Genomic DNA, 22,238 nt, shown 5'->3' on the forward strand with positions numbered 1-22,238 from the left:
AGATCCTCCCTGTCACCTTTCAGCCTTCATCTCCTAAGCACTCCTGCTTGCTTCCCCCCCGTCCAGCTCCCTTGATGTCCCTCAGACTTACCAGGCATGCTTCTCCCTCAGGGCCTCGCACAACTGTCCCCTTTACCTGGAGTGCTCTTCCTGCAGACATCCACAAGACTCCCTCACCTCCTTCAGGACTTTATTCAAACACCAGCTCCTTAGTGGGGACTCCCTGACCACCCCAGCTACAACTGCCTGTATCCCCCATCTCCACTTTATTTTTTCTTTATAGTATGTATCATTTCTAACATGTTGTCTCCTTCACTATAAGGCTCATAAGTTCCTTGTGGGAAAGGATTTTGTCTGTTCTGGCCTCGTGGCTTGAGGGATCTTAGTTTCCCAACCAGGGATTGAAACTGCACCCTTGGCAGTGAAAGTGATGTGGAGTCCTAACCACTGGACCGCCAGGGAATTCCCCAATTTTTGTCTGTTCTGTTCACTGCCTTATCCCCAGCGCCAATAAAAAGGGTGTCCAATAAATGTAGAGTGACTGGAGGTATAAATTCAGCTGGAGGATCTGCTTGGGACTAAAGGATGGGAAGGGGAAAGGAGGATTTGGGTAGGGGACTGGTCTGGTGGTTCAGGAAGGTGAATGGATGGGGTGCATCAATGCAAATAAAGAACACAGGCTGAGACTTTGTCACAGACATTTCTTGGAGCCGATATCTCATGCCCCCTCCCCCGATGACAAGGCTGGGTCTTCGGCCCGCATCATCCCCCACTACTTCAGCCTGCCCTGATAACAACATTGAGGTCACAGACTGGCTTAGAATCAAGATCAGGAAGATAAATGTCGGGGTGCCTCTCCCGAGTATGGGGGCCAAGCATCCAATCTGAGGGGCAAGCAGCTGGGAAATTGGGCCTGGGGGCTCCAGGGTCTGAGGTCTTCCTGGCTCCCAGGGTCATCCCTCCATGCACCCCTGATCTAGGGGTGATGAAGAGTAATCATGGATCAGAGGTGGGTATCAGCAGGGAGCAGGACTGGGAGACCTGGGAGAGGCGGTGCTGGGAGGTGGGAGCCAGGGAACCGTCCCCCAGCCCCCCACTTCATCCGCAGATCCCGCAGCACCTTACAGCACTCTGGTCCCCCGTCCCACCCCTCCCCAAAACGAGGTAGGTTAAGAATGGAGCTTCCCCCCCGCCCACCACGGAAGGGAGGAGACCGAGGCACAGAGAGGGGGATGGGGACCCAGGCTGCCCCAGCCTCCAGTCCCTCCGCCCTCAGCTCTGGTGGGTCTGACAGTGATGAGAGCTGGGCAGAGTGGGGATGGGAGGGACACCCCCCTTTTCTCTCACCCATCCCAGGGTCTGCTTGAGAGAGCTGAATCTCACAGGTTCCGGATATAATAAATAGTTAATAATTTAAAGGAAGTGACAGGAGGATCCACCCCTCTGGCCCCCTTGACCTATCCCTTGAACCCCCACAAGGCTATCCAAGTCTGGGTAATGAGGAAAGGTAAGTGCACATTTCAAGGTGCTCGGGACCAGATGCAGGTCCCAAGCCCGTACAACATTGAGTTTGTGTTGCTCCAAGACCGTGATACCCGCCCCCCCCCCCAAGCAGGAGGCCATCAGATCTGTGGTACACTAGAAGTCCCATTCCACTCAGGGGAAAGTGACCTTGGAATCCCCCTTCCCCAGAAGAGGACTCTCAATGGGCCATGAACCACGCTTTCAAACTTTCCGAAACAACCCCCAACTCTGAAATGGAAGAGAAGGAGTTAACAGAGGGGCAGATCATAAAAGGCTTGGACTAGGGCTAGGACTCAAAGTTGGGCTTGGAAGAGAGTCTGCAAGGCTGGCGTGTGTGTGTGTGTGTGTGTGTGTGTGTGTGTGTGTGTGTGTGTGTGGCCTTTGTGCCAATAGAGCCATATCTAGTTGCCTTTGTGCAATGCCCACCTTCCTCTGAGGGCACAGCATGGCCAGCCCCACTCGCCACCTTGGCTGTGTGCCTCTGCTTCATGAACAGCTTGCACAATCATCTACATTAATGCTGGGTCCTAGAGATGGGAGCAGGGGTGCTCTTGGGTGGTCCTGGAATCCAGGAACATTACCTCAAAATGTTTTTTTCCCCTTAGGGTAAAGGGGTAGTTCTGTGGGATACTGAGAGCTTGGGCTGGAGCCCTTGGGGTTTCAGGGGCGTATGGATGGCAGGATTCAACGGGCAGCAGGTCTCAGGGGATGCACAAGCTGGGCCTGGGAAATATCAGGCTAGAGAGGTTTGGGTCCAAAGAAATCTGGGAACTGAAGGTGCTAGGGTCCCAGGGAGCCTCAGATTTGTCTCTGGTATGGAGGGACCAAGGTCTTGGGTCAGGGACGATCCCAATATTGTGTAGGCTTGAGTGCTGAATTTGGGGGTCAATGGCACCTTGGGGTCTTGGATCTAGTGCTCCTAAAGCACCTTGGGGTCACTCAGGGGCAAGGGGTCAGAGGTCTGAGTTGCCATGAACATCCCATCTTGTGGTAGCTGGGCTCCCAGCCTTTAGTGGATTGGGGAATTTGTGGGTACGAAGAAGCCAAAGATTCCAGGACATTCTGGGGCTTGAAATGCAAGTCCAAGGAGGATTGGAAGAGGGCTATCTGAGGGGTTGGGACCAATGTGTTGGGCCCTGAGGTGTTGGTTGCCTCCAGTCTTACACCTGCGGGACTAGGCATCTCAGAGTCCTACATATGAAGTCGAAAGCTCCTGGGAACACAGGCTTGGTGTTGGTGGTCTACAGACTTCTTTGATTCCTGGCTCACAGAGCATCTTGGAGTCTTAATTCTGGATCTTGGGCAGTGTGCGTGTGGGGAGGGGGGGCTCTGAGATGGGTCTCCCAAGTCATTTGGGTCAGAGAACATCCGTTTGAGCACATCCAAGGTCTCAGAGTATCTTAAGAGGATTCGGTATCTAAGAAGTCCTGGGGCTACAAGAACATCTCAGATACAGGTGCTCCGAGTTTTAGGTGAGCATTCAGGAACGATTTGAGGGTGATTCTGGGTCTTAGGGTCTCAAGATCTGGGAGTAATTGTATACAGGCAGGGTCAGGTACCGGCAACTCCTAATTCTGGGGTTGTAATTTGAGGGTTCATGGTGCCAGGCATGACTGGGTCTAGATTGGTAATTTGAACAGTGAGTCAGGATTCAGAGCCCGATTCTCAGGGATCCGTGTGCTCCCCTGCCTGACTGAGGTGAAGAGTCTGGGCATCCCTGGAATCTGCTCAGTCTAGGCCAGAGCGGGGCGTTGTGGGGATGGAGAACGGGTACGCCAGAACTCAGGATACCTGGGACCTCTTGGACAGACATCCCAATGAAGCTGGTTCTGGGGTCTCTCAGTCCTACATTTGGGGTCCAGGTTCCAGGTCTGGGGTCTCTCAATCCAAACTCAAGCTCCAAGTTCCGGGTGTGTCTAGGTTTGGGTTTGGGGTCCGAACGGAGTCCGGGGTCCTGGACCCTCAATTTTGGGTCCTCGGTCCGGCTACCGGACCCACCAGGCCGTCCTCACCGCGCCGCCTCCTCGTGGCGACCCCCGCAGCCTGCGCAGCCGCATCGCGCTGCGACCCAGTGGCATGCGCGCAGGGGCGCGTAGCAGCAGAGGCAGGGCACGGCGAGGGAGAGTGCGGCCAGCGCGGCCCAGCGCGCGGCGGGGCGCGGGTGGCCCGGCTCGCAGGCGCACGGGTCCGAGAAGTCGCCCTCGGCATCCGACAGGCAGTGGTAGAGCAAGCTCTCGGCGCACCACAGGCAGCTGAGACGGCGCACCAGCCGGCGACCCGGGTCCGGGGCCTCGGCGCAGCGGCCGCCACGCCCGTCAGCGCGACGGCGGAAGAGCGCGCGGCAGTGCACGCAGCGCGCCGCCTCCTCCGCCTCTGGGGAGGCCTTGGTAGGTGCAGGGGCCGGGCTGGGGCCCGGGGGTGGGCGAACCGGGGGTGCTGGAGGCGCAGCCTCGGTGAGAGGGGCGGGCAGGGCTGTGGGGGGCCCCAGGGCTGCGCCCCTCAACGCGCCGGTCTTGGCGAAGCGCACGACGCAGGTGGATAGGGCGAGGGGTGCGGGTGGCCCAGCTCGCCGGTAATCCTCATAGCCGCGGCCGCCCCAGCCCAGCCCCCCTGTCCCGGCCAGGGGCTCTGAAGGCTCCGGAATCCCCGTGAACGGTAGGAGCGGAGGGTAGCTCTGCGGGACGAAGACAAAGGAGAAGAAGTTAGCGGGGTCTGTGATGCCCCACATCCCACCACAATCCATCCCGGCCTTAGAAGACTCGAGAATCCACAGACCCAGCCACAGGCGTCATTCATCCTAGGATCCTGCCCTGGTATCCTGACTGCCTGGGTCCGGTACTCAGACTTGTAAGTCCTCAGCCCACTCCCCTCCCAGGGACAGAGGACATCTAGGGACCGACAGAAGACTCCGGGCACCAAACCCACACCTTAAGGACTCAGTGGTCCAGGCTCTCAGTCCTGCCCTCTCTCAAGATCCGGGGTCCCAGTACCCAGCCCCCTCTACTCTCAGATTCAAGACTCCTGGACCCCAGCCGTCTCCTCCTTCAGGACGCAGGAGTCTGGTCCCCAGGTCCCTTTTACCCCTTGGATACTGAGCCCTACCCCTCGTGAATTAAGCACTAAAGGTCTCCTTCCACGAGTACCACCAACTTCCTAATATAGTCATTGTCCGAGTCGTCCCCTAAACCTCTGTGGAATTCAGAACTTTCCAGTCTCCAAGAGCGCAGGAGACGCAGGAAGCCCTCACCCAACCTTCCGAGGAACCCAGGCCTAAGCTCCCCCGCCATAAGTCGGGTCAGCCATCCCTTAGAATCTGTGGTTTCTTGCCCCTCTGCGGCCTCAGTTCCCGCCCACTTTCGGGACCCCAGCGCCCGGCCTTATTTCACCGGGGGTCGGAGGTCGCACCTGAGCTGACGAGCGGCGGCGCTGGGGGGGCGTGGCCGGCCCGAAGCCAGAAGCTGACTCCACGGTGACGATGGGGGCCGCCGCTGCGGTGGGAGGCGTCTCCTGGTGGCTGTGACTGGAGGAGGAGTCGCTGTCCACGTGGGACTGGGGGAGATTGGCGGCCTCAGAGCCGGGACCCCTGGCACAGCCGATGCCCTTACATAGACCCCCTCCCATTGTGAGCGAGGGCTCTGCGGCCAGACAGGCCTGGGTTCAAGCCCCGGCTCTGCCACTGACTGGTTGTGTGACCTCCGGCAAGTGAGCTCAGCTCTTTGAGCCTCAGTTTCCTCTTCTGTAAAATGGGGATCATAATATTGTCTATTCGTAACGATGTGGTTAGGACCCACTGTAAAGGGCATAAACATGCCTGAAGTACAGGAAGAGCTGGAAATGGTTATTATTATTTGACTTTCTCTTCTTATCTGCTCAGCTCACCAACCTACAGAACATCAAACCAACGTCCCTTCTCAGAAGCCCTCTCCCTTGGCTGTCAGCTGCCTTCCTGCCTCCTTCCCACCACCACACCTTTACTGGGGCAGTTCCACCCACCTGGAATGTGTTCCTTCCTATCCAAACCAAGCTCTGTCCTTTACGAGCTTCTCAGACCCTTGGTTTCCTTTCTGTAACTTGGGAATAATTCCCACCTCATCCGATTCCTATCTTCAATAAACATTCATTGAGCACCCACGACATGCCAGGCTCACAAAGGCCATCGGGAGGGTGTGAGATGGAGCATGGAGAGCACAGCATCTTTCCTGAGTAAGTGCTCAATAAGTGGGACCTGTCTGTGTGACTTTGTAGACCCACCTGCATCTCCCATTACCCTGGGAATCTCCCTTTTCTGCCCAGGGAACCAGTTTTGTTCTTCCAAGTGTTCTCGAGCAACTCCCACTGTACCCCAGCAAGTGCCAAATCGAATCCGACATTATGTGCATTTATTCATTCAATCAATTTATTCAACACATATTTACTGAACACTTACTGTCTACCAGGCACTGTTTTAAGCATTGAAGATGCAGCAAGAAAGCAACAAAAGATCCTTGCCCTCCTGGAGCTGACATGCTAGCATGAGAGATGGACAGTAAAGTCACTGATAAGAAAACTGTCTATGGGGAGAGGAAATACGAAAAATATCTTAGAAGATGGGGATAAAGAGTAGGGTAAGGAGCACTGGGAGATTCTAAACAGGTTACTCAGGGAGGGCCTCACTAAGGTGATGTGTGTGTAAAGCCCTGAAGGAAATAAGGGAATAAGCCATGTGGAAATTTGGGGAAGAGTGTTCTAAGACAGAGGAACGGCGAGTGCAAAGGCGCTGAGACAGGAATGTGCCTGCCTTTTCGGAGTACCAGTAGGAGGCCAGTGTGGCTGGAGCCAAGTGAGCATGAGGGAGAGTAAGAGGAGGCCAGATTGTGTGGGATCTTATGTGCCACCGTGAGGACTTTGTCCTTTACCACGAGTGAGATGGAGCCTGGGTAGGGTTGTAAGTGGGAGATAGCCATGATTTGACTTAGATGTCGATAGGGTCCCTCTGGCTGTGTGTGGGGAAAGGAGATGGTGGGGAGGGGGCAGTTGATGAGATGGTCCAGTGGGGAGATGAGGTTGAACAGTAACCGGGTTAGAGGCACACTCCGATCATTTTGAAAGTGGAACCAGGGAATTCCCTGGAAATCCAGTGGTTAGGACTCAGTGCTTTCACTGCCAGGGCCTGGGTTCAATCCCCAGTCTGGGAACTAAGATCCCACATGCCATGCAGTGCGGCCAACTTAAAAAAGAAAGAAAAAAAGTGGAGCCAATATTTGCTGACAGATTAGATGAGGGGCGTAAAAGAGGAGAGGAGGCAAGGATGACTCCAAGGTTTGTACCCCTGAGAAGGATGGATTTCCCATTAATTTGTTCATCCATTTGCTTTTAATATTTACTCATTTTTATAGTGTACCTTAATATTTTTTCTGCCTTTCCACACTAGAAAAGAAGCTCCTCGAGGAAAGGGACTTTGTTTTGTTCACTGATGTATCCCCAGTGCTTAAAACACTTCTTATTCAAGGTGTTCAATAAATACCCTTGAATGAACATATAAATCAGGATAGAACAGAAAAACTAGAATAACTGGGATCAAAATTGACACTATTGTTTGGGCCCCAATTCGTGTGCCCAGCACGTGGCATGGTGCTGGATACACAGTAGGTGCTCAAGAATGTTCGTAGCATAGAAAGAAACCCCTGCCCTCCCAGCAGAGCTGCATCCTGGAGACTCACCGTCAGAGGGCAGGGAGTGTCTGCGGTATCCTGGGAAGGGGAGGAGGAAGAGGAGGAGGAGGAGGAGGGGGTGAGCGAGCCTGGGGCGGGGAGAAAGGCAGAGAGTGAGTTCCCTGGGCCCCGGCTTCTCCCACCCTCCACCCCAGCCCCCCCCCCCCCCACCAATGCCCACCACCTGCGCCACTCACCTCGACCCAGTGCAGCCAGTGCTGCCAGCAGGCTCTTCTGGAACTCGTCAGCCTCTGCCGGACTCTGAAACGTCAGCCCAAACTTGCAGTCACCCAGGCTCCAGTGATGGAAGATGGGGTTCACCTTGTTGTAAACCAAGCCTGGCCGCAGGGTACACTCCAAGGTGGTCTGAGGGGGGCAGGAAGGGGCCAGGTCAGATATCCCCCCTTCCAGCCATGCCTGTGACTTCCCCAGACTCTATACCAGAGCATCCCACAAACCTCATTTCTCAACCCTAGGTGTACCCTTGAACCCTGATCAACACCCCAATACCACTCCCCAACTTTACTGAGCACACCTCTGATACGCCAATATTTCCCTCAAACCCCTTGATCCCTACATTTTCCTAACCACCCCCCCGCCCCATATCTCAATAGGAATCCCAAATTTTATTGAATGCCTCAAAAAATGAGTCAACCTCTTTCTGAGAGCCAGTATCCCCCATGTGACTCAATCATACTCCCCAAGTTTTACTGAACATCTCAAAATGTTATTGTTAATCCCCTTCTGATGCCCCAATAAGCTCCCCAAATATTATCCCCAAATTCTTAACAAACTCCCACATATTTCCCCTCAGATGCTGGTCAACACCCTAGAAGTTCCCTCATCTTTTTGCCCAACAACACTATATTCTTCCACACCATGTCGAACCCCCCTACATTGTTCCTTCCGATCCTTGCTCTGAAATTCAACCCTTACTCCAAGCCTTTTCAAACGATCCAAACCTTTCTACTACACCCCCAGCTGCAACGTCAACATTCTCTTTCCATTTCAGGCCAGACAGCCCAGAACATTCCTGCTGAACCCACATTAGGATTGTAAACCCTATTGGACACTTCCAGACGGTCCCCCCACCAAATGCCTCCATACACTTAGGGCAGACAGGGGCCAGTGGTGTAAAATCCTCGTGGTGAGAATCTCTGAGCAAGATGGAGCCACGGGGAGGGTTCCGAGCCGAGGAGGGATAGGATCTGAGTCAGGTGTTAGCCCAGCCCCTTTTGAACAGACTGAGGTTGGGGGAGGGAGCAGCAGAAGGGCAAAGAGACCAGTGCGAGGCTGCTGTGACAGTCCAGCAGGCAACGGCAGTGGACAGGACCTGCTTAATACCCCCAGTAGTCCCCAAACTCCCCACTCTCAGACAGAGGACAGATATGCTTCCAACTCCATCCCACACCCCGGTGCTGCGAGATGACCTGACCTCACCTCTACATCCCCAGTCCCATTCCCCTACTTCCCCACACCCTCACCCTACCCCAACGCCCCAGGGTGGCTCACTTTCTGGTCCCGGAGGCGCTCCCCGTGGATGACGTAGTGCCCCTGGCGGGCCCCCCCCTCGGGCCTGGCCCCTCGGACCCGACATACGCTCACCTGGCTGAGGCCCCCGCCCCCCACAGGCAGCCAGCCCCCACTGGAGTCATCTCGGGCCATCACCACGGCTCGGACCCGAACCATGTACCTGGAGGAGGTGGGGGGACAGGGACAACAGGGTCAGTGAGCGTCAATCCTGCTCTCCAATTCAGTGTTCCCCCAACCCTCATCTCTGCTCTTCATCCCTCACAGCTGGATCTACTGCACCCTTAGCCACCCCTACTCACCTTACCTTCCACACCCACCTCCTCCCCTAGGCCCACTGTCTCCCCATACCCGTCACCTCTCTTATGCCCACCTTCTTCCAGCATGGCTTCTTTCTTCCTCTTGCCATCTCTTTTCTCCCATGCCTACCTTCTTCTCCATATCTACCTTTTTTCTCCATACCCACCTTTCCTCCCTTTCCCCATCTTTCCCATCCTCACCCCCATAGCTTTGCTCTTCCACTTCCCTTCCTCCTCCTGCTCATCCCCTATCAACCCTGTCTCCTTCTCCTCCCTCAGCACGTACCCACGGCCCCACCCATCGTCCCCCTCACAGCTGGGTGCCTGCGCATATGTATTTTCTTACAGCCCATCAACTCAGCTCCAGTCTCCCCTACACTGCCTCCGCACCCTGCCGCCCAGGCCACTGGCTGGGTGAGAAACCCAGGCTCTCTTCCCCCCCACCCCTTCCCGGATTTATGAATGAGACCGGATGCAAAGCTCACTGAGTCACCCAGCAACGGGAGATGGGCAGGGAGCAGGGAGAGAACCAGAAATGGCCAGAGACAGGCCGAAAGGGAGATGGAGGCAGAGGAAGCCAGAAACGGGCGACCGAGACACATCCAGAGAGCATTTCATTCACAAAAATCAAGCCTGCTCTCTCAGGCCCCTGCCGAGGAAAGGCAAGGGGCAGAGATTGCGGGGGGTGGGGCGCGGGGGGAATTGATCCCTCCTCCTCTCCCTCCCCGCCCCAGCATCTTTCAGAACCATCTTACCCCGCCCCCCAGCTCAAGGGACGTAGCCCTTCGCCCAGTAATCGGGATCAGCGTCCAACCCCTCACTACCGCCGAGCGCAGGGACCTTGGCGCCCCAGCCTTAGGGACCCCAGCAACGAGGTCTAGCCCCTTCCCCCACCTGCAGGCTGCCGGGTTTCCCCAGCCCTTGGGGAGGGGAAGGGGCGGCCGCAGCGCCCCCAGCCCCCTTTTCTCAATGGGATGGGATTTTGTGAATGAGCAGTCACGTGACGCTGCTTCCTTTGTCCGCCCGCCTCCCCCGACAACAGGTGAAGCAGAGAAAGAGGGCAGGGGTCCCCCCCCCCCCGCACCAGGGCCTACTGGGATGGGACGCCGGGCTTTCTGGATGCCCTACGCTCCCCACACATCTGTTTCCCGGGGGGAGTGGTCCCCTGAGTTCCCCAACGGTGAGGGTCCAGTACGGAATTTTATGAATGGGGCGTCCTCCGAGGAAGTCCACGGCCCCCAAATGGACACTGGTACCCCAAATGGCTGCCGCGCAGTTTGGGGGCCCCCACCCCCTTGTCCTCCCAGCTAGGGTCCGGGGGGGCGCCCCCGTGGGCAGGAGGCGCAGCGCGGTGCTGTCTGCCCCCTCACCGTGACAGGCGGTCTGTCAGCCCCCGCCCCCTCGCCCCCCTCTGCACCTGCCTGGGAGGCTCCGGCCGGGCTCCGAGCGGTGGCGACGTGGCCTCCTCCTCCTCCTCCTCCTCCTCCTCCTCCTGTTCGCTCCGGCTCCCTCGCTGGCTCCGGCGGCGCTAGAGACGGGCACCGGGAGCCGGGGCGAGGGGGGAGGGAGGGGGAACCTGAAAGATGGGTGGGGGGGAGGGGGCGGCTTGGGGGAGGGGTAAGCGCGAGGCAGGCGCACTTGCCCGCTGGGTCCTAGAGCCCGGCACTGGCTCCTGCGAACAGCCCCCCAGCCCGCATTTTCTCAGCATCCAGAGAGGATCCCCTACTTTCCCACCCATCCGCGCCATTGGTCCCTGAGGATATGAGGAAGGGGTCCGGGACGGAGCCTGGTCTCAAGGTTCTAAAGAGGCGAGGGTCTACGTTTTGGGTTCTAAATGGGAGGGGCTGGGTGCCTGGCTAGGTTCGAAAAGGGGTGGGGCAAGAAGGGAGCATTTGCAAGGAGGCGGGGTCGGAGGACCTGGGGGAAGGAGAGGGGGAAGGAGAGGGTGAGGACGCCGAAGGCGCGGACAAGCGCGTGCGTCAAGAAAGGGGCGGGTCCACGGAGGAAGGACCTTCTGGGCGGGCCCGAGCAAGGAGAGGGTCTAGGGAAGAGAGGTTTCCAAGTCCTAAGGGGGCGGAGCTTATAAGTAAATTGTCTTTAGGGGCTGGACGACGGAGAGCTCCAAAAGGGAGGAGCTACGTAGCAGTGTTTGTAATGGGCGGGGCTTCGGGAGAGAGACTAACGGAGAGGGGCGGGGCATTATAAAGGGGAGGGGCTTAAAACGTTCTATAGGGGTGGGGCCTAGGACTACAAGGCTTGGGGGCGGGGAAGAAGACTCCCGAGTATTTCAAAGGGAAAACCGGGTTCGTAAGGGGCCGTGCCCAAGCTGGCTCACGGAGGGCGGGGCCTCGAGCCCGGGGGCGTGGCCTAGATCTCGGGGTCCGCCCTCGCAGTCTCGCCCACTTGCCTTCACCCGCAACCCCGTTCTTTTCGGTTATTTTCTGCTACGGCCGTTCCCCGCCCTGCCCTGGGCCCAGGGGGCCGCGGTCTGAACTTTGGTCAGCTGGAGGAGTCGGTGAGTGGGATCCTCTGAGCGAAGGAGTAGCCAGGACGGAGCTTGGGTAAAGGGGTGGGGCCTGAGAGTGAGGCCTGCAGCTAGACCAGGAGCGGGAAAAGAAATTTAGGACTAAAGCCTGGGAAGAGGGCAGGACCAAATGATCAACACAGAGAGAGAGATCTGAGGGTTAGAGGTGGTGACTGAGCGGTTAGCCTGACAAGAATACCGGGAAGGGCTTCCCTGGTGGCGCGGTGGTTGAGCGTCTGCCTGCCAATGCAGGGGACGCAGGTTCGTGCCCCGGTCCGGGAAGATCCCACATGCCGCGGAGCGGCTGGGCCCGTGAGCCATGGCCGCTGAGCCTGTGCGTCTGGAGCCTGTGTCCCGCAATGGGAGAGGCCACAACAGTGAGAGGCCCGCGTACCGCAAAAAAAAAAAAAAAAAGAATACCGGGAATTTGTTAAGCGGAGGCGGGGCCAGACCTGGGGCGGGGGGGTGTTGTGAAGGCCAGATTCTCTGACAATCGGGGCGGGACCACAGGGCGGGGGCGGGGCCTGGGCCTCTGGAGCCTAGTTACGAGTCCAGGGAGAAAAGCTTGAACTCTTTGTAGGCCTTATAGGCTACAGAGCACAACCATCATGAGTGATATGGCCTGAGTGACTGACAGGAAAGCGGGCAAGACCTGTGTCTTGGAGCTTAGAGACCTCAGACGTGGTCAAAGTGTAGGGATGTGATATGAGGGACCAGCCAGGGAGACAGGGACCCAACCTTAGTACACTAGGAGGATGGAGGACTAAGTATCTGAACAGCAACTGTATGGGGCCACGGGGAAGAAGATGTGAACATCAAGAGTCACGGAACAGGAATGCGGGGAGAGACTAGTTGCCTGAGTGGATCTTGGAGGACAAGGGCGGGGTTGGCGCTGACGGATAGGACAAAGTACAGCCAGCCTCGTGGGGTTCCCACAGCCCTGGCAGATTGACTGGCGGAAGTTTTTCTGACCACAGTCCCTGACCTCCGTCAGAAATGGGGAACGTGCAGTCGGAGTCGTCCGCGGGCGGGGGCTCCCGAAAAGAGCAGGCCTTGGACCCGTCCTCCGACTCCCGCCGGACATCACTGTTGGAGCCCAAGGGGACCCCCTCCTCCCCGGCCATGCGCCTGGCTCGCGGGCTGGGCGTCTGGTTCCCTGGCAGCTCCGCGTCCCCGGGCCTCCTGGTACCCCCAGAGCCCCAGGCCTCACCCTCACCCCTGCCCCTGGCCTTAGAACTGCCCTCGCCAGTGACGCCCCCTTCAGAGGAGGCGACTGCGGCCGCGGTCTCCACACCACCCCCGCCCCCCGTGGGAACCCTGCTGCCCGCGCCGTCTAAGTGGCGAAAACCCACAGGCACTTCGGTGCCCCGGATCCGCGGTCTGCTGGAGGCGAGCCATCGCAGCCAGGGCGGCCCTCCCAACCTCCGCCCGCTGCCGCCGCCGCCCCGGCAACTAACCGAAGAGGACCCCGACCCTGTCCCGAGGGCCCCATCCCCGACTCCGCCGCCCTTGGAGCCGCCACTACCGACACCTTCCGACCCGCAGCCCCCAGAACGCAGAAGCACTCCTGCTTTGGCCACGTCCGCCGCAACCCCTACAGAAAGCCAGGCCAGGCACGGTAGCGAGGGCCAGATGACCGGCAGAGGGGCACCTCCCCAAGCAGGCGAGGGCGAAATGGCCCGGCCTGTGGCCTCCGAGCCCGGCCTGAGCCTGTTGTGTAAAGTCACCTTCAAGTCGGGGCCCCAGCTGTCCCCTGCGGCAGCGTCGAGTTCCTTAGCGGCCAAAGCCTCTCTCGGGGGCGGCGGCGGAGGAGGACTCTTCTCCGCCGCCTCGGGCGCCATCTCCTACGCTGAGGTCCTGAAGCAGGGACCCCTGGCTCCTGGGGCCTCTCGCCCCTCGGGCGAGTTCCCTCGGGGAACTCATGAAGCAGAGGGCGGTGATGGAGACGGCGAGGGGTGTTCTGGACCACCCTCGGCGCCTGCGTCCCACTCCCGGACCCTTACTCCTCCATACTACACCACCTTTGTAGGCTCAAAGCCCAAATTTGACTGGGTGAGCCCCCCTGATGGCCCTGAACGCCAATTTCGCTTCAGTGGAGCTGGCGGAGGCGTCGGGGCGCCCCGACGGCGCGCAGTCGCGCTCTCAGGGCCCAGGGGCTCCCCGCCGCCTCCGGCAGGGCGGATGCATCCAGCTCCCAGGCCCCGGAGGCCCGCACCCGCCTTGCTGGCGCCGCCTGTGTTCATCTTCTCGGCGCCCACCAATGGCGAGACTGCGCGCCCCGGGCCTCCCAGCCCGCAGGAGTTGCTGCCGCCGCCGCCAGCGCCGCCGCCGCCGCCCACGCCACCACCCACGCCGCCTCCCGCGCCGCAGCCGCCAGTACTCCAGCCAACGCGGCTGCCCGTGGCGCTCCCGCCCACCCCAAGCCCTGGCCACTTGGAGTCGGCCGTGGCTCCCGCCCCGGCTCCCGCTCTGCCCCTCGCCTTGGCCGCTGACCGGGCCCCAGGCCCGGCCTCACTCCCGGCTCCAGCTCCCACCGTGGCTGAGCCATCGCCACCTGCGCCCGCGCCCGTCAAGGTCCGCACGCGCCGGAACAGGGGTCCCCGCGCAGCCCGGGCCGCTCCGCGTGAGGATGGCGCGCCTGGAGATGGTCCTCGCGAATGTACTGCAACTACTGTGACTGACAGCGGTGGTGGAGGGGGTGGTGGCAGCGGGGCTCCTCCAGCGGGGACGGTTAACTCGGGCGCCACGCGCCACTGGCCACCCTTCCAGGTGCTTAAGTCTTGTCCCTTCAAGTGTTACTGCCGCCACCAGCCACGTCAGCGCCGCCTGCCACGCAACGTGTCTGCCTGGTGAGGGGAGGTCGGGGAGTAGGGAGTGGAGTTATACCCTTCCAAGTCCTGAACCCGACTTTCCTGGAGTGCCCCGTTCAACCTTTGGCGTCCTGACCCCAGCTGACCCTAGACCCTCCCCTTGGCTGCATCTCAAACCCAGCTGAGCTCCAACCCTTCAGAACCAAGAGGAGCCTTGATATCATGCTGATCCCTGACAGAGAACACCTTGACCCCGCTCCTTAGTATCCAGACCTCCAACATGACCCTTGGCCCTCTTATTACTCTCTGGAGCCATCAGGGAGGGAAAACTGGTCCCAGCTGGCCTGACCCTATTCACTGCATTGACCCTGTCCCTGGTGACATCAAGGACCACATCCCAGGCTCTTCAGGGATGGGATGGGAGATGATGGTCTTCTGGAACCAAACGGGTATAAATGCAGGCCTCCAAAGGAAGCCCCAGGCCTAGCCCCCCAGACTCCTTACCGCTCCAGCCTTTAGCACCTTCTCCCGACGGACCCAAGACTTTGACCGCCAGAGGGCACTGATATCCCAGTCCTTGTGCTGCAGAGGTTACTCCTGATTCCATAGATTCAGGGGAGACACTGCATCCTGCGGTTACCTCTCCTTCACCCCTAAATCTCAGGATCTGGTCATCAGGGTCTGTCTGACCCTGGCTCCTGAGGAACCTGAATAACTGGGAGACCCTCTTCCCTGGTACCTCTGGGGCTCAGCTGGGACCTGAAGGGGGAGTTGGGAGAACTACTATCACCAACCCTCAGCCCCCTTTCCTACTAAGTTTAAGTGGATACAGCCCGGCCCTAAACTACCTTTGGGATATTCAGACATGGTCCCTTATACAGATGGAGAAAGTGGAGCCTAGAAGGGGTAAGGGCCTGGCCACATAGCCAGGTCCTGAAGATTCTACCTTCTCCCTAGGCTAAGCACACCCACCAACCACCTGAGTGAGCCACCCTGGGTCACCACCATCAAGCTGGCCGGCTCCCTGGTAGCTGGGCTGGAGCACTACGACTTGCAGGCTACCCATTCCAACTGAGTGCAGTCTGCTCAATGCCCTCTGCCTTCCCCTCCTTGACAATAAAATAACCATCCAGATGCCTAGATGCCTGTCAGTCACTGGCTAAGGGTTGAAGGGGTGGGGCGGGGCAGAGGTCTCCATGAAAGCACCACAACCTGGCAACAGGAGGCTGGACTCAGACTAGCAATAAGGGAGGTTCCATTCATCCAGCATGCGGACTGATGCACCCAGGGGTGAGATGTTCACATTCCCCTTAATACCATCAGCCCCATTTCCAAGCCGATCTGGTGCCAAGCTCAGGGGTTCAGTGCAAATCATTCTGGAAAGCAGGAATGATCATTCCCTCTCTGCAGCTGGGGAAACCGACTCTAGAAGACTTTCTTGAAAATCCCATAAACCACAAATGGCTCAGCCAGATTTGGACTCTGCCTTAAACACCTTCTTGAGGACTTCAAGGCAGGAAACAGGCTGGGAGGTGCAGGAGGTCATAAGTCACAGCACTGACTCAGAAGAGTGGGAACCAAGGCAAGCCCATGCCAAGGCCCATGCCTTTTGTTCCACAGAGGTCCATTCAGCATGTCATTTTAAAAAACTGGTTTAATTCATTGCAAACATTTTTCAAAATCAGGACACTTCGCCCCCTTCACTGAAACACTCTGGTACGTTGGTCTGGCCTTTCTGTGTGTCCACAGCTGGCTGCAACAGTCCCTCTACCCGGGGCCTGTGCTCTCCCCGCTGTGCCACTGGGCCCCCACAGTGGACATCTGTGTTTAAGACCTTGAGCAATGGCCACTGGACAGAGGCTGGCCCAGGGTTACCTCAGACCTCCTAGGGCCCCCAAACCTCCAAGTTCTTCAGAGATAAGAACTTATGTCCCTACCATTCCACTCGGGGAGACAAGGGCCTAAGAGAGAAAATGTCAATCCACCTTTATTGGGGGAAACCCTGCACTGCAACTGCCTTAAACAATGCAAGCTCTGCTCCACCCCAGTGCCTGGTGGGCTCAGACGATCATCTCCAGCTGCCGGGCATACTCGATGACCTGCTTGGCCAGCTCCGTGGAGGGGATGGTGGTATCTTCCGGCTTCTGCTGCTGGCTGGCAAAGCTGTAGTAGTTGTTGAGGCCCAGGACCCACCCTCGCTGCAAGAAGGGAGAGATGAGAGATGGGTGGGGTGATCACACAGGCACCCTCCCCTTACCCATGTGGGCCCTGGCTCGCTTTCCTCACCAACCCTACTCTACCTTGCACAACCCTAGGCAAGTAACTTCACCTCTCTGTGCCTCAGTTTCTCCATGTTTGGGGAAACTGTCTCCCAACAGTGTTTGGACCAGAGTAAATGATCACTAAGTATCAGCTGTCACAATCACTCAAGTTCAATTTCACCTCTTCCAGTCTGATCTTGACCCTCCTCAGTCACCAGGGCTATTGCACCCCATGCATCAGCATCTCCAGGGGCACTGCTCCCACACAAATACCCCAGACCAAATGAAGCAAAGTCTTGTGGGGAAAAGCTGCAACCTCCAAGGAATTCTGATAAGCCCAGCAACCAACATATGCTAAGCCTCCACCTGCACCTGGAGCCAGGTGCTGGGCTAAGCTCATCCCACATATTAAACTCTAGCCCCTTTCTACACGTAGGGAAATTGAAGTTCGGAGAAGTTCGGCAACTTGCCTGAGGTCACACAGCTGGATTTAAACCTGGGCAGTCTTGCTCCAGTGTCCCTCCAGGCCACCCCACCCTGCTGTTAGTGAGTGCACCCCTTGGCTCGCTGGCCCCATGGTCCCCTGCCCTCCACCCCAGCCACCTTCTTGGCGTAGTCTGTCATCTTTTTGGGTGTGTTGAAGAAGAGGATCCGGGTGGCCTCAGTGAAGAGGATTTTTTCATAGGCCTTCTCGATGCACCCAGCAATCTCATCCCTGGGGGAAGACGAGATTCTCATTACTGAGCACAGACAACTCTCTAGGCCCTGTCCTCTCAGGCCAGACCCTTCAGTTCAGTACTGATGGCTGGAATGTGTTACCTGCCCTGTTCAACCAATCAAGGCTCAGGGGACAGTAGCTTGACTAGAGTTGCAAAGCTAGGGCCACAGTAGGGTCCACACTCAGACCTCTGGGACTCCTGGGCCCACACTCTGAGGTGAAGCCATATGACTCGTGGAGCACTTCCATGAGAGGCAGCAGGGTCTCTGTCTGCTGAGTGCTGTCTGGGTGCCAAGTCCATGCTCAGGGTCTGATGTCCACAGGCACACACATACACAGCCCATAGTGAGATGAGGGCTCTTACCCCCATCTCATGACCAGTTCCAGTTCACAGAAAAGGAGAACTGATGTGCCCAGCTTCCCCAGATCACAAGTGGCCAGAATGAGATTTAAACACAGAGCTGTCTGACTCCAGAGTCCAGGCTCTTTCTAAACTCCACACAACCCTGGCCCCCCACACACCTGATAGTGTCAAGCAAGATATCGATGAAGAAGGTATAGCTCTCAGCAGGGATGTTGCCTTTGGCCAGGAACACCTTGTTGTAGCTGCCCTCCATCAGGTACTGTAGAGGACAGGGGTGAGGAAGAAGAGAGGGTGAGGAAGAGGCAGCACAGGGGCCTACCCGCTGAGGCCTCACCATACTCCCAGTGCCTCCATAACCCACACTCTACTAGGACACTCTCTGCAATACAGTCACCTATTCCCCATGCAGACTGGGTCCTACTCTTCCCGGAAGCCCCCTCTCTCTCTCTCTCTCTCTCTCTCTCTCTCTCTCTCTCCAAGCCTGCCCTTGGTTAGTATCTAATTATCTATTTTCCAGGAGGGAGACAGAGCTGGAGCCACCCCAAGCTCATTCCTCTACATCTTCGCCCAAGCTGTGCTGCCCCTGCCATAAATGCCCTCTCTCCCATCCTCTCCCCACAGCGAAATCCTCCCATGAAACCCCAGCTCTAAGAACTACTTCTTAACCTTAGGTACTACAGCTCTTCCTTGATTCTGCTCACCTTGTTCCAGAAACTGTCCTCTTTGCTGCCCCTCAAACACACCAGGCATGTTTCTGCCTTGGGACCCTTGGACTGGCTGCTCCCTCTACCTGGACCATTTTCCCCCCAGATGACCACGTGGTTGGGTTCTTCACCCCTTTAACGTATTTCTCAAGTTTCATCTTTTCAGCAAGGCATTCCCTGACCACTCTGCCCCTGCCCCTCCACTCTCCTTCCTGCTTTATTTTTCTCCACGGCATTTCACATCTGACAGACCATATACAGGTTATTTAATCTTTTTGTTTATTGTCCACTTCCTCACCTGAATGTCATCCTCACAAAATCGAGATTCTAACTGTTTTGTTCACTGTTGAGTCTGAAAACCAACCACAGTGCCTGGTACAGGGCTGGGGCTCAATATCTGTTGGACAAAGGAGTCCATAGGCTGAAAGATGGGTGAACCCTCTCATTTGGGAGGAAACTCTCCCGAATGTCTGTCCCTGTACCACTCCCTTTAGCCAGGCCCTCCCCTCCCCCTTCCTCAGCCTCACTTGCTCGAGGGACACCGGATGCTTGATGTATACATTGGTCTGGATGTCCTTGGCAGGCAGCCGCTCCAACTCTGTGTGGAACTCAGCCACCCGGTTCTGGGACAGCAGGAAGAGAAGGTTGAGGCCCAAGAGCTGGTGCATGTAGGCTGACTCTGGGAGCTGCTCCCTGTGGACCAGGGTGGGACACCAAGGTAAGGAGGGCTTAGGTACCGACCAAGCCCCCCACTCCAGGCTTCAGGGACCCTGACTGCCCAGTGCTCTCTCCTTGGAGGGGTATCGGGTCCTGGGTTTTCAGAGGAAACTAAGGCCCAAAGAGACATGAAGAAGTCACAATCATATGGGCCCTAGAAAGTGATCTCACACCAGTAAAGTGACTTAGCCTCAGTTTCCCCAACTGTAAAATGGGTATCACCACAGTACCCATCTGATAGAGGTGGGCTAAATAAATAAGGGGTTAAGTTATTAAATGATTTAATACAGGTAGTGATTAGAACAGTATCTGGCCCAAATAAATACTATATAAGTGTTAATTATGATTATGATATTAAGAATCATCACCCTCAGTTTTGGGGAGAAACTGAGGATTAGGGAAGTAAAGTCATTTGCCCAAGACGATATAATCAGGAAGCGGCAAAATTAGTTTCAAACTCAGGTTCGTCTGGCTTCTGATGTCAAATTCTTAATCATTAGTCCATGCAAGCCCCATTCAGTTATGAAGCCATTCAGTTTCATATTCAACACACAGCCAGTGAGTCCCTGCTCTGGGCCCGGCTCCATGCTAGGCAGTGCTGGGACACAGCAGTGACTAAGACCCTTCTGCTTATAGAAGACTCACAGTCCAGTGGGAGAGACAGGGCTGGGATGGGGAGACACAGACAGACGGGCCAGGGCTGATACAGCATTGGAGGCCACAGGAAAGAGCTTGGTCTGAAACCTGAAGGCTATGGGGAGCCAGGACGGTTCTAAGCTGATGATAAACATGGTCAAATTTTAGTGTCACAAAGAACCTACTGGCTACCATGGGGGGATGAATCTGAGGGGACAAGGCTGGGGCCAAGGCAGGTAGAAGGGGATAGTGGCAACATTGGGGAGTGGAAATTTAGAGTGGGAACGTGAAGGGGGAGACAGACTGGAGCGCAACAGAGACTGGATGGTATAATCCCAGACTCAGGACCTCCAGGCCAACCCCTAACCCTGAGGCTTCTGGCGGCACAGCTATGCAAAGGGGTAATTCCAAAGTGAAGGAAGATGTCTCAAGTGGCTAGAGCAACAAGGATAAAAAGCTGCCAAGTAACAACCCCGCGCGCACACACACACACACACACACACACACACACACACCCCAAATTAGGGGCAGGGCCCATCCTCACTTGTAATCGAAGTAATAGCATTTGAGCTGGGCCATGTACCGCTCGAAGGAAGGGATGTCCTTGCGTAGGATACTCCACTGGGCGCCTATCTCCAGTATGTCACCTGTGGGTAACAGGGGAAGCTCTCAGGAGGTGACTGTGGTCCGACTCTGACCACCACTGCCGCCAGTCCTGCCATGACCACAGCCCATAACCCCCACCCCCACCCCACCAACCCCAGTGACACTCACGGGCCAGAATGAGCTGCTGTTTGGTCAGTTTGGTCCCTGTGGTTGGCAGGAAGTTGAGCTCCAACAGAACCAGCTGACGAGGAGGGCAGGGGAAGGAAGGAAAGAAGATGGGACTTCAAGTACAGATTACTTACCTTTTTCTAGGTCTTGGTTTTCCCTCCTAGAAAATGGAGCTAATCATCATCCCTGACTCATAAGGTTGTTATGAGTATTAAAGGAGTCAGTCCTCATAAAGCCCTCAGATCAGGGCCTGGGAACATGATGAGGGCTCAGTTAAGATGACCTCATATTACAAGTATTAACAGATCCACTCGAGAAACAGTAAAGCCACTCCATGCCTGACCCAATGGAATCAAGGGGTGGGGAGACACTAGCACCTTCAATTCTTCGGCAATCTTTTCCCATACTTTGGTGGGTTGGGCCCAGCTACCCCCCTCCATCTACACCAGGGAGGAAAGGGGGCTAACCTCTTCCCTTATCAGATACACCCCCCTCAGCAACTTGGTCCAGCCCACTGTATTTGTACTCTCTCCCAAACACACCTGGCCTGAAGCAACCCGAGCCCCATTCTGGTCCTCTACTGTGAGAATATATTTCCTAAGTTCAGTCTTGCCCTCACAACTTGGCTGGGCCCCTCTCCCCACAGACGCATCCCTAAGCCCCAGATTTCTCAGACCCTAACTTGACCTGATCCTAACCACGAACCCCATCATCTCAGCCTCCTTCTTCCATCACCCTGTCCAGTCCTCATTCCCCACTTGGTGTCGTCCAGAACCCTCCATCAGAAAAACTCTGACAGCCCCATCCTGCCACTCCAGCCAGCTAGGTCTCCAAGCACCAAAATTTTAACTTCTCACTCGTCTGTGCCAGAAACACTCTTTCCGTCTCCCCCCACCGTGGGGCCGCGTTTGGTCCATTCCAGGCCCCTCTCACGTCTTCATTCCTCCAAGCCCGCACTTTGGCTGTTCCGAATCCTTCACCCTATTGGATCACCCAGCCCGTCCTAGTCGTGTCGGCGCTGCGGCCTCCCCCCGCGCCCGGAACTCGGCTGGGTCTGAACCCCTCGAAGCACCCCCGGCCGATCCCTACCTTGAGACGGCCGAGCTCTTCCCCGCACTTGCTAAGATTGGGGCTTTTACGGTTCCATTCGCCCTTGAGTTGCTCGTACATGCCGGCCGCGGCCTGCAGGACTGCGCCCGAGGCCGCCGCAGGCCCCGAGCTCGAGGATCCCGCCACCCCGTTCACCGCCGCGGCCGCCATCTTCCGTGATGCGGCAAATCGCCCGCCCGATTTACGGCAGCGACGCCTACTGCACCTCGCCCGGCAGAAGGGCCGAGAGGTGGAGCCCAAAGCCGGGGGCGGGGCTGCGACTGTTCGCCTCCGCCTGCCAGGGTTAGCGTTCAGTCGCTCTCGGGGAGGTGCCCTCGGAGCCCGGCTCTTGAGGAACATGTTAGTCAGAGCTCCGCCTCTGCTGTCACTCAAGATGGCGACCGGAAGTCGCCACCTGCCCTAACTGAAAATGGCAGCGGTGGGAACGCCTCCCCGCCTAGCTTCAGCCTGGGCTTTCGAGATGCTACGTTTCTGTATTGGAGATTACACCTGCGTGGCAGCTTTTCTAAACCAAGAGGTGGCGGTGGTGGAGCCATTTGGATAGCTGTGTTATTCTCCCATGTTACAGACAGGCTTT

The 22,238-nt window shown here is 57.1% G+C and overlaps 3 protein-coding genes across 4 annotated transcripts; 1 reads left to right on the forward strand and 2 right to left on the reverse strand.

Moving 5' to 3' along the window:
- Positions 1-1,202: 1,202 nt before the first annotated feature.
- Positions 1,203-9,297, reverse strand: SPRED3 (sprouty related EVH1 domain containing 3). Of its 2 annotated transcripts, none has more exons than XM_032614852.1 (6): positions 9,118-9,297; positions 8,820-8,907; positions 7,412-7,580; positions 7,224-7,303; positions 4,930-5,073; positions 1,203-4,198 (listed from the first exon to the last, which is right to left on the reverse strand). In XM_032614852.1, the coding sequence occupies exons 1-6, from the start codon at positions 9,183-9,185 to the stop codon at positions 3,533-3,535; spliced, it is 1,215 nt and encodes a 404-aa protein (XP_032470743.1). In that variant the 5' UTR covers positions 9,186-9,297; the 3' UTR covers positions 1,203-3,532. The 2 variants fall into 2 exon arrangements, with proteins under 2 accessions (XP_032470743.1, XP_032470742.1); XM_032614851.1 differs by having other exon boundaries at positions 8,727-8,907.
- A 2,154-nt stretch (positions 9,298-11,451) lies between these two features.
- Positions 11,452-15,504, forward strand: GGN (gametogenetin). The gene is made up of 3 exons (XM_032611811.1): positions 11,452-11,558; positions 12,545-14,416; positions 15,335-15,504. Exons 2-3 carry the CDS (start codon positions 12,564-12,566, stop codon positions 15,450-15,452), a joined length of 1,971 nt encoding a protein of 656 aa, XP_032467702.1. The 5' UTR covers positions 11,452-11,558; positions 12,545-12,563; the 3' UTR covers positions 15,453-15,504.
- A 509-nt stretch (positions 15,505-16,013) lies between these two features.
- On the reverse strand, positions 16,014-22,047 carry PSMD8 (proteasome 26S subunit, non-ATPase 8). Its single transcript, XM_032613089.1, has 7 exons — positions 21,641-22,047; positions 20,552-20,624; positions 20,322-20,424; positions 18,952-19,117; positions 17,879-17,979; positions 17,242-17,353; positions 16,014-16,575 (listed from the first exon to the last, which is right to left on the reverse strand). The coding sequence occupies exons 1-7, from the start codon at positions 21,998-22,000 to the stop codon at positions 16,438-16,440; spliced, it is 1,053 nt and encodes a 350-aa protein (XP_032468980.1). The 5' UTR covers positions 22,001-22,047; the 3' UTR covers positions 16,014-16,437.
- Between the last annotated feature and the right edge of the window lie 191 nt (positions 22,048-22,238).

The sequence above is a fragment of the Phocoena sinus genome, chromosome 19, assembly GCF_008692025.1.
Source record: "Phocoena sinus isolate mPhoSin1 chromosome 19, mPhoSin1.pri, whole genome shotgun sequence".
NCBI lineage: Eukaryota > Metazoa > Chordata > Mammalia > Artiodactyla > Phocoenidae > Phocoena > Phocoena sinus.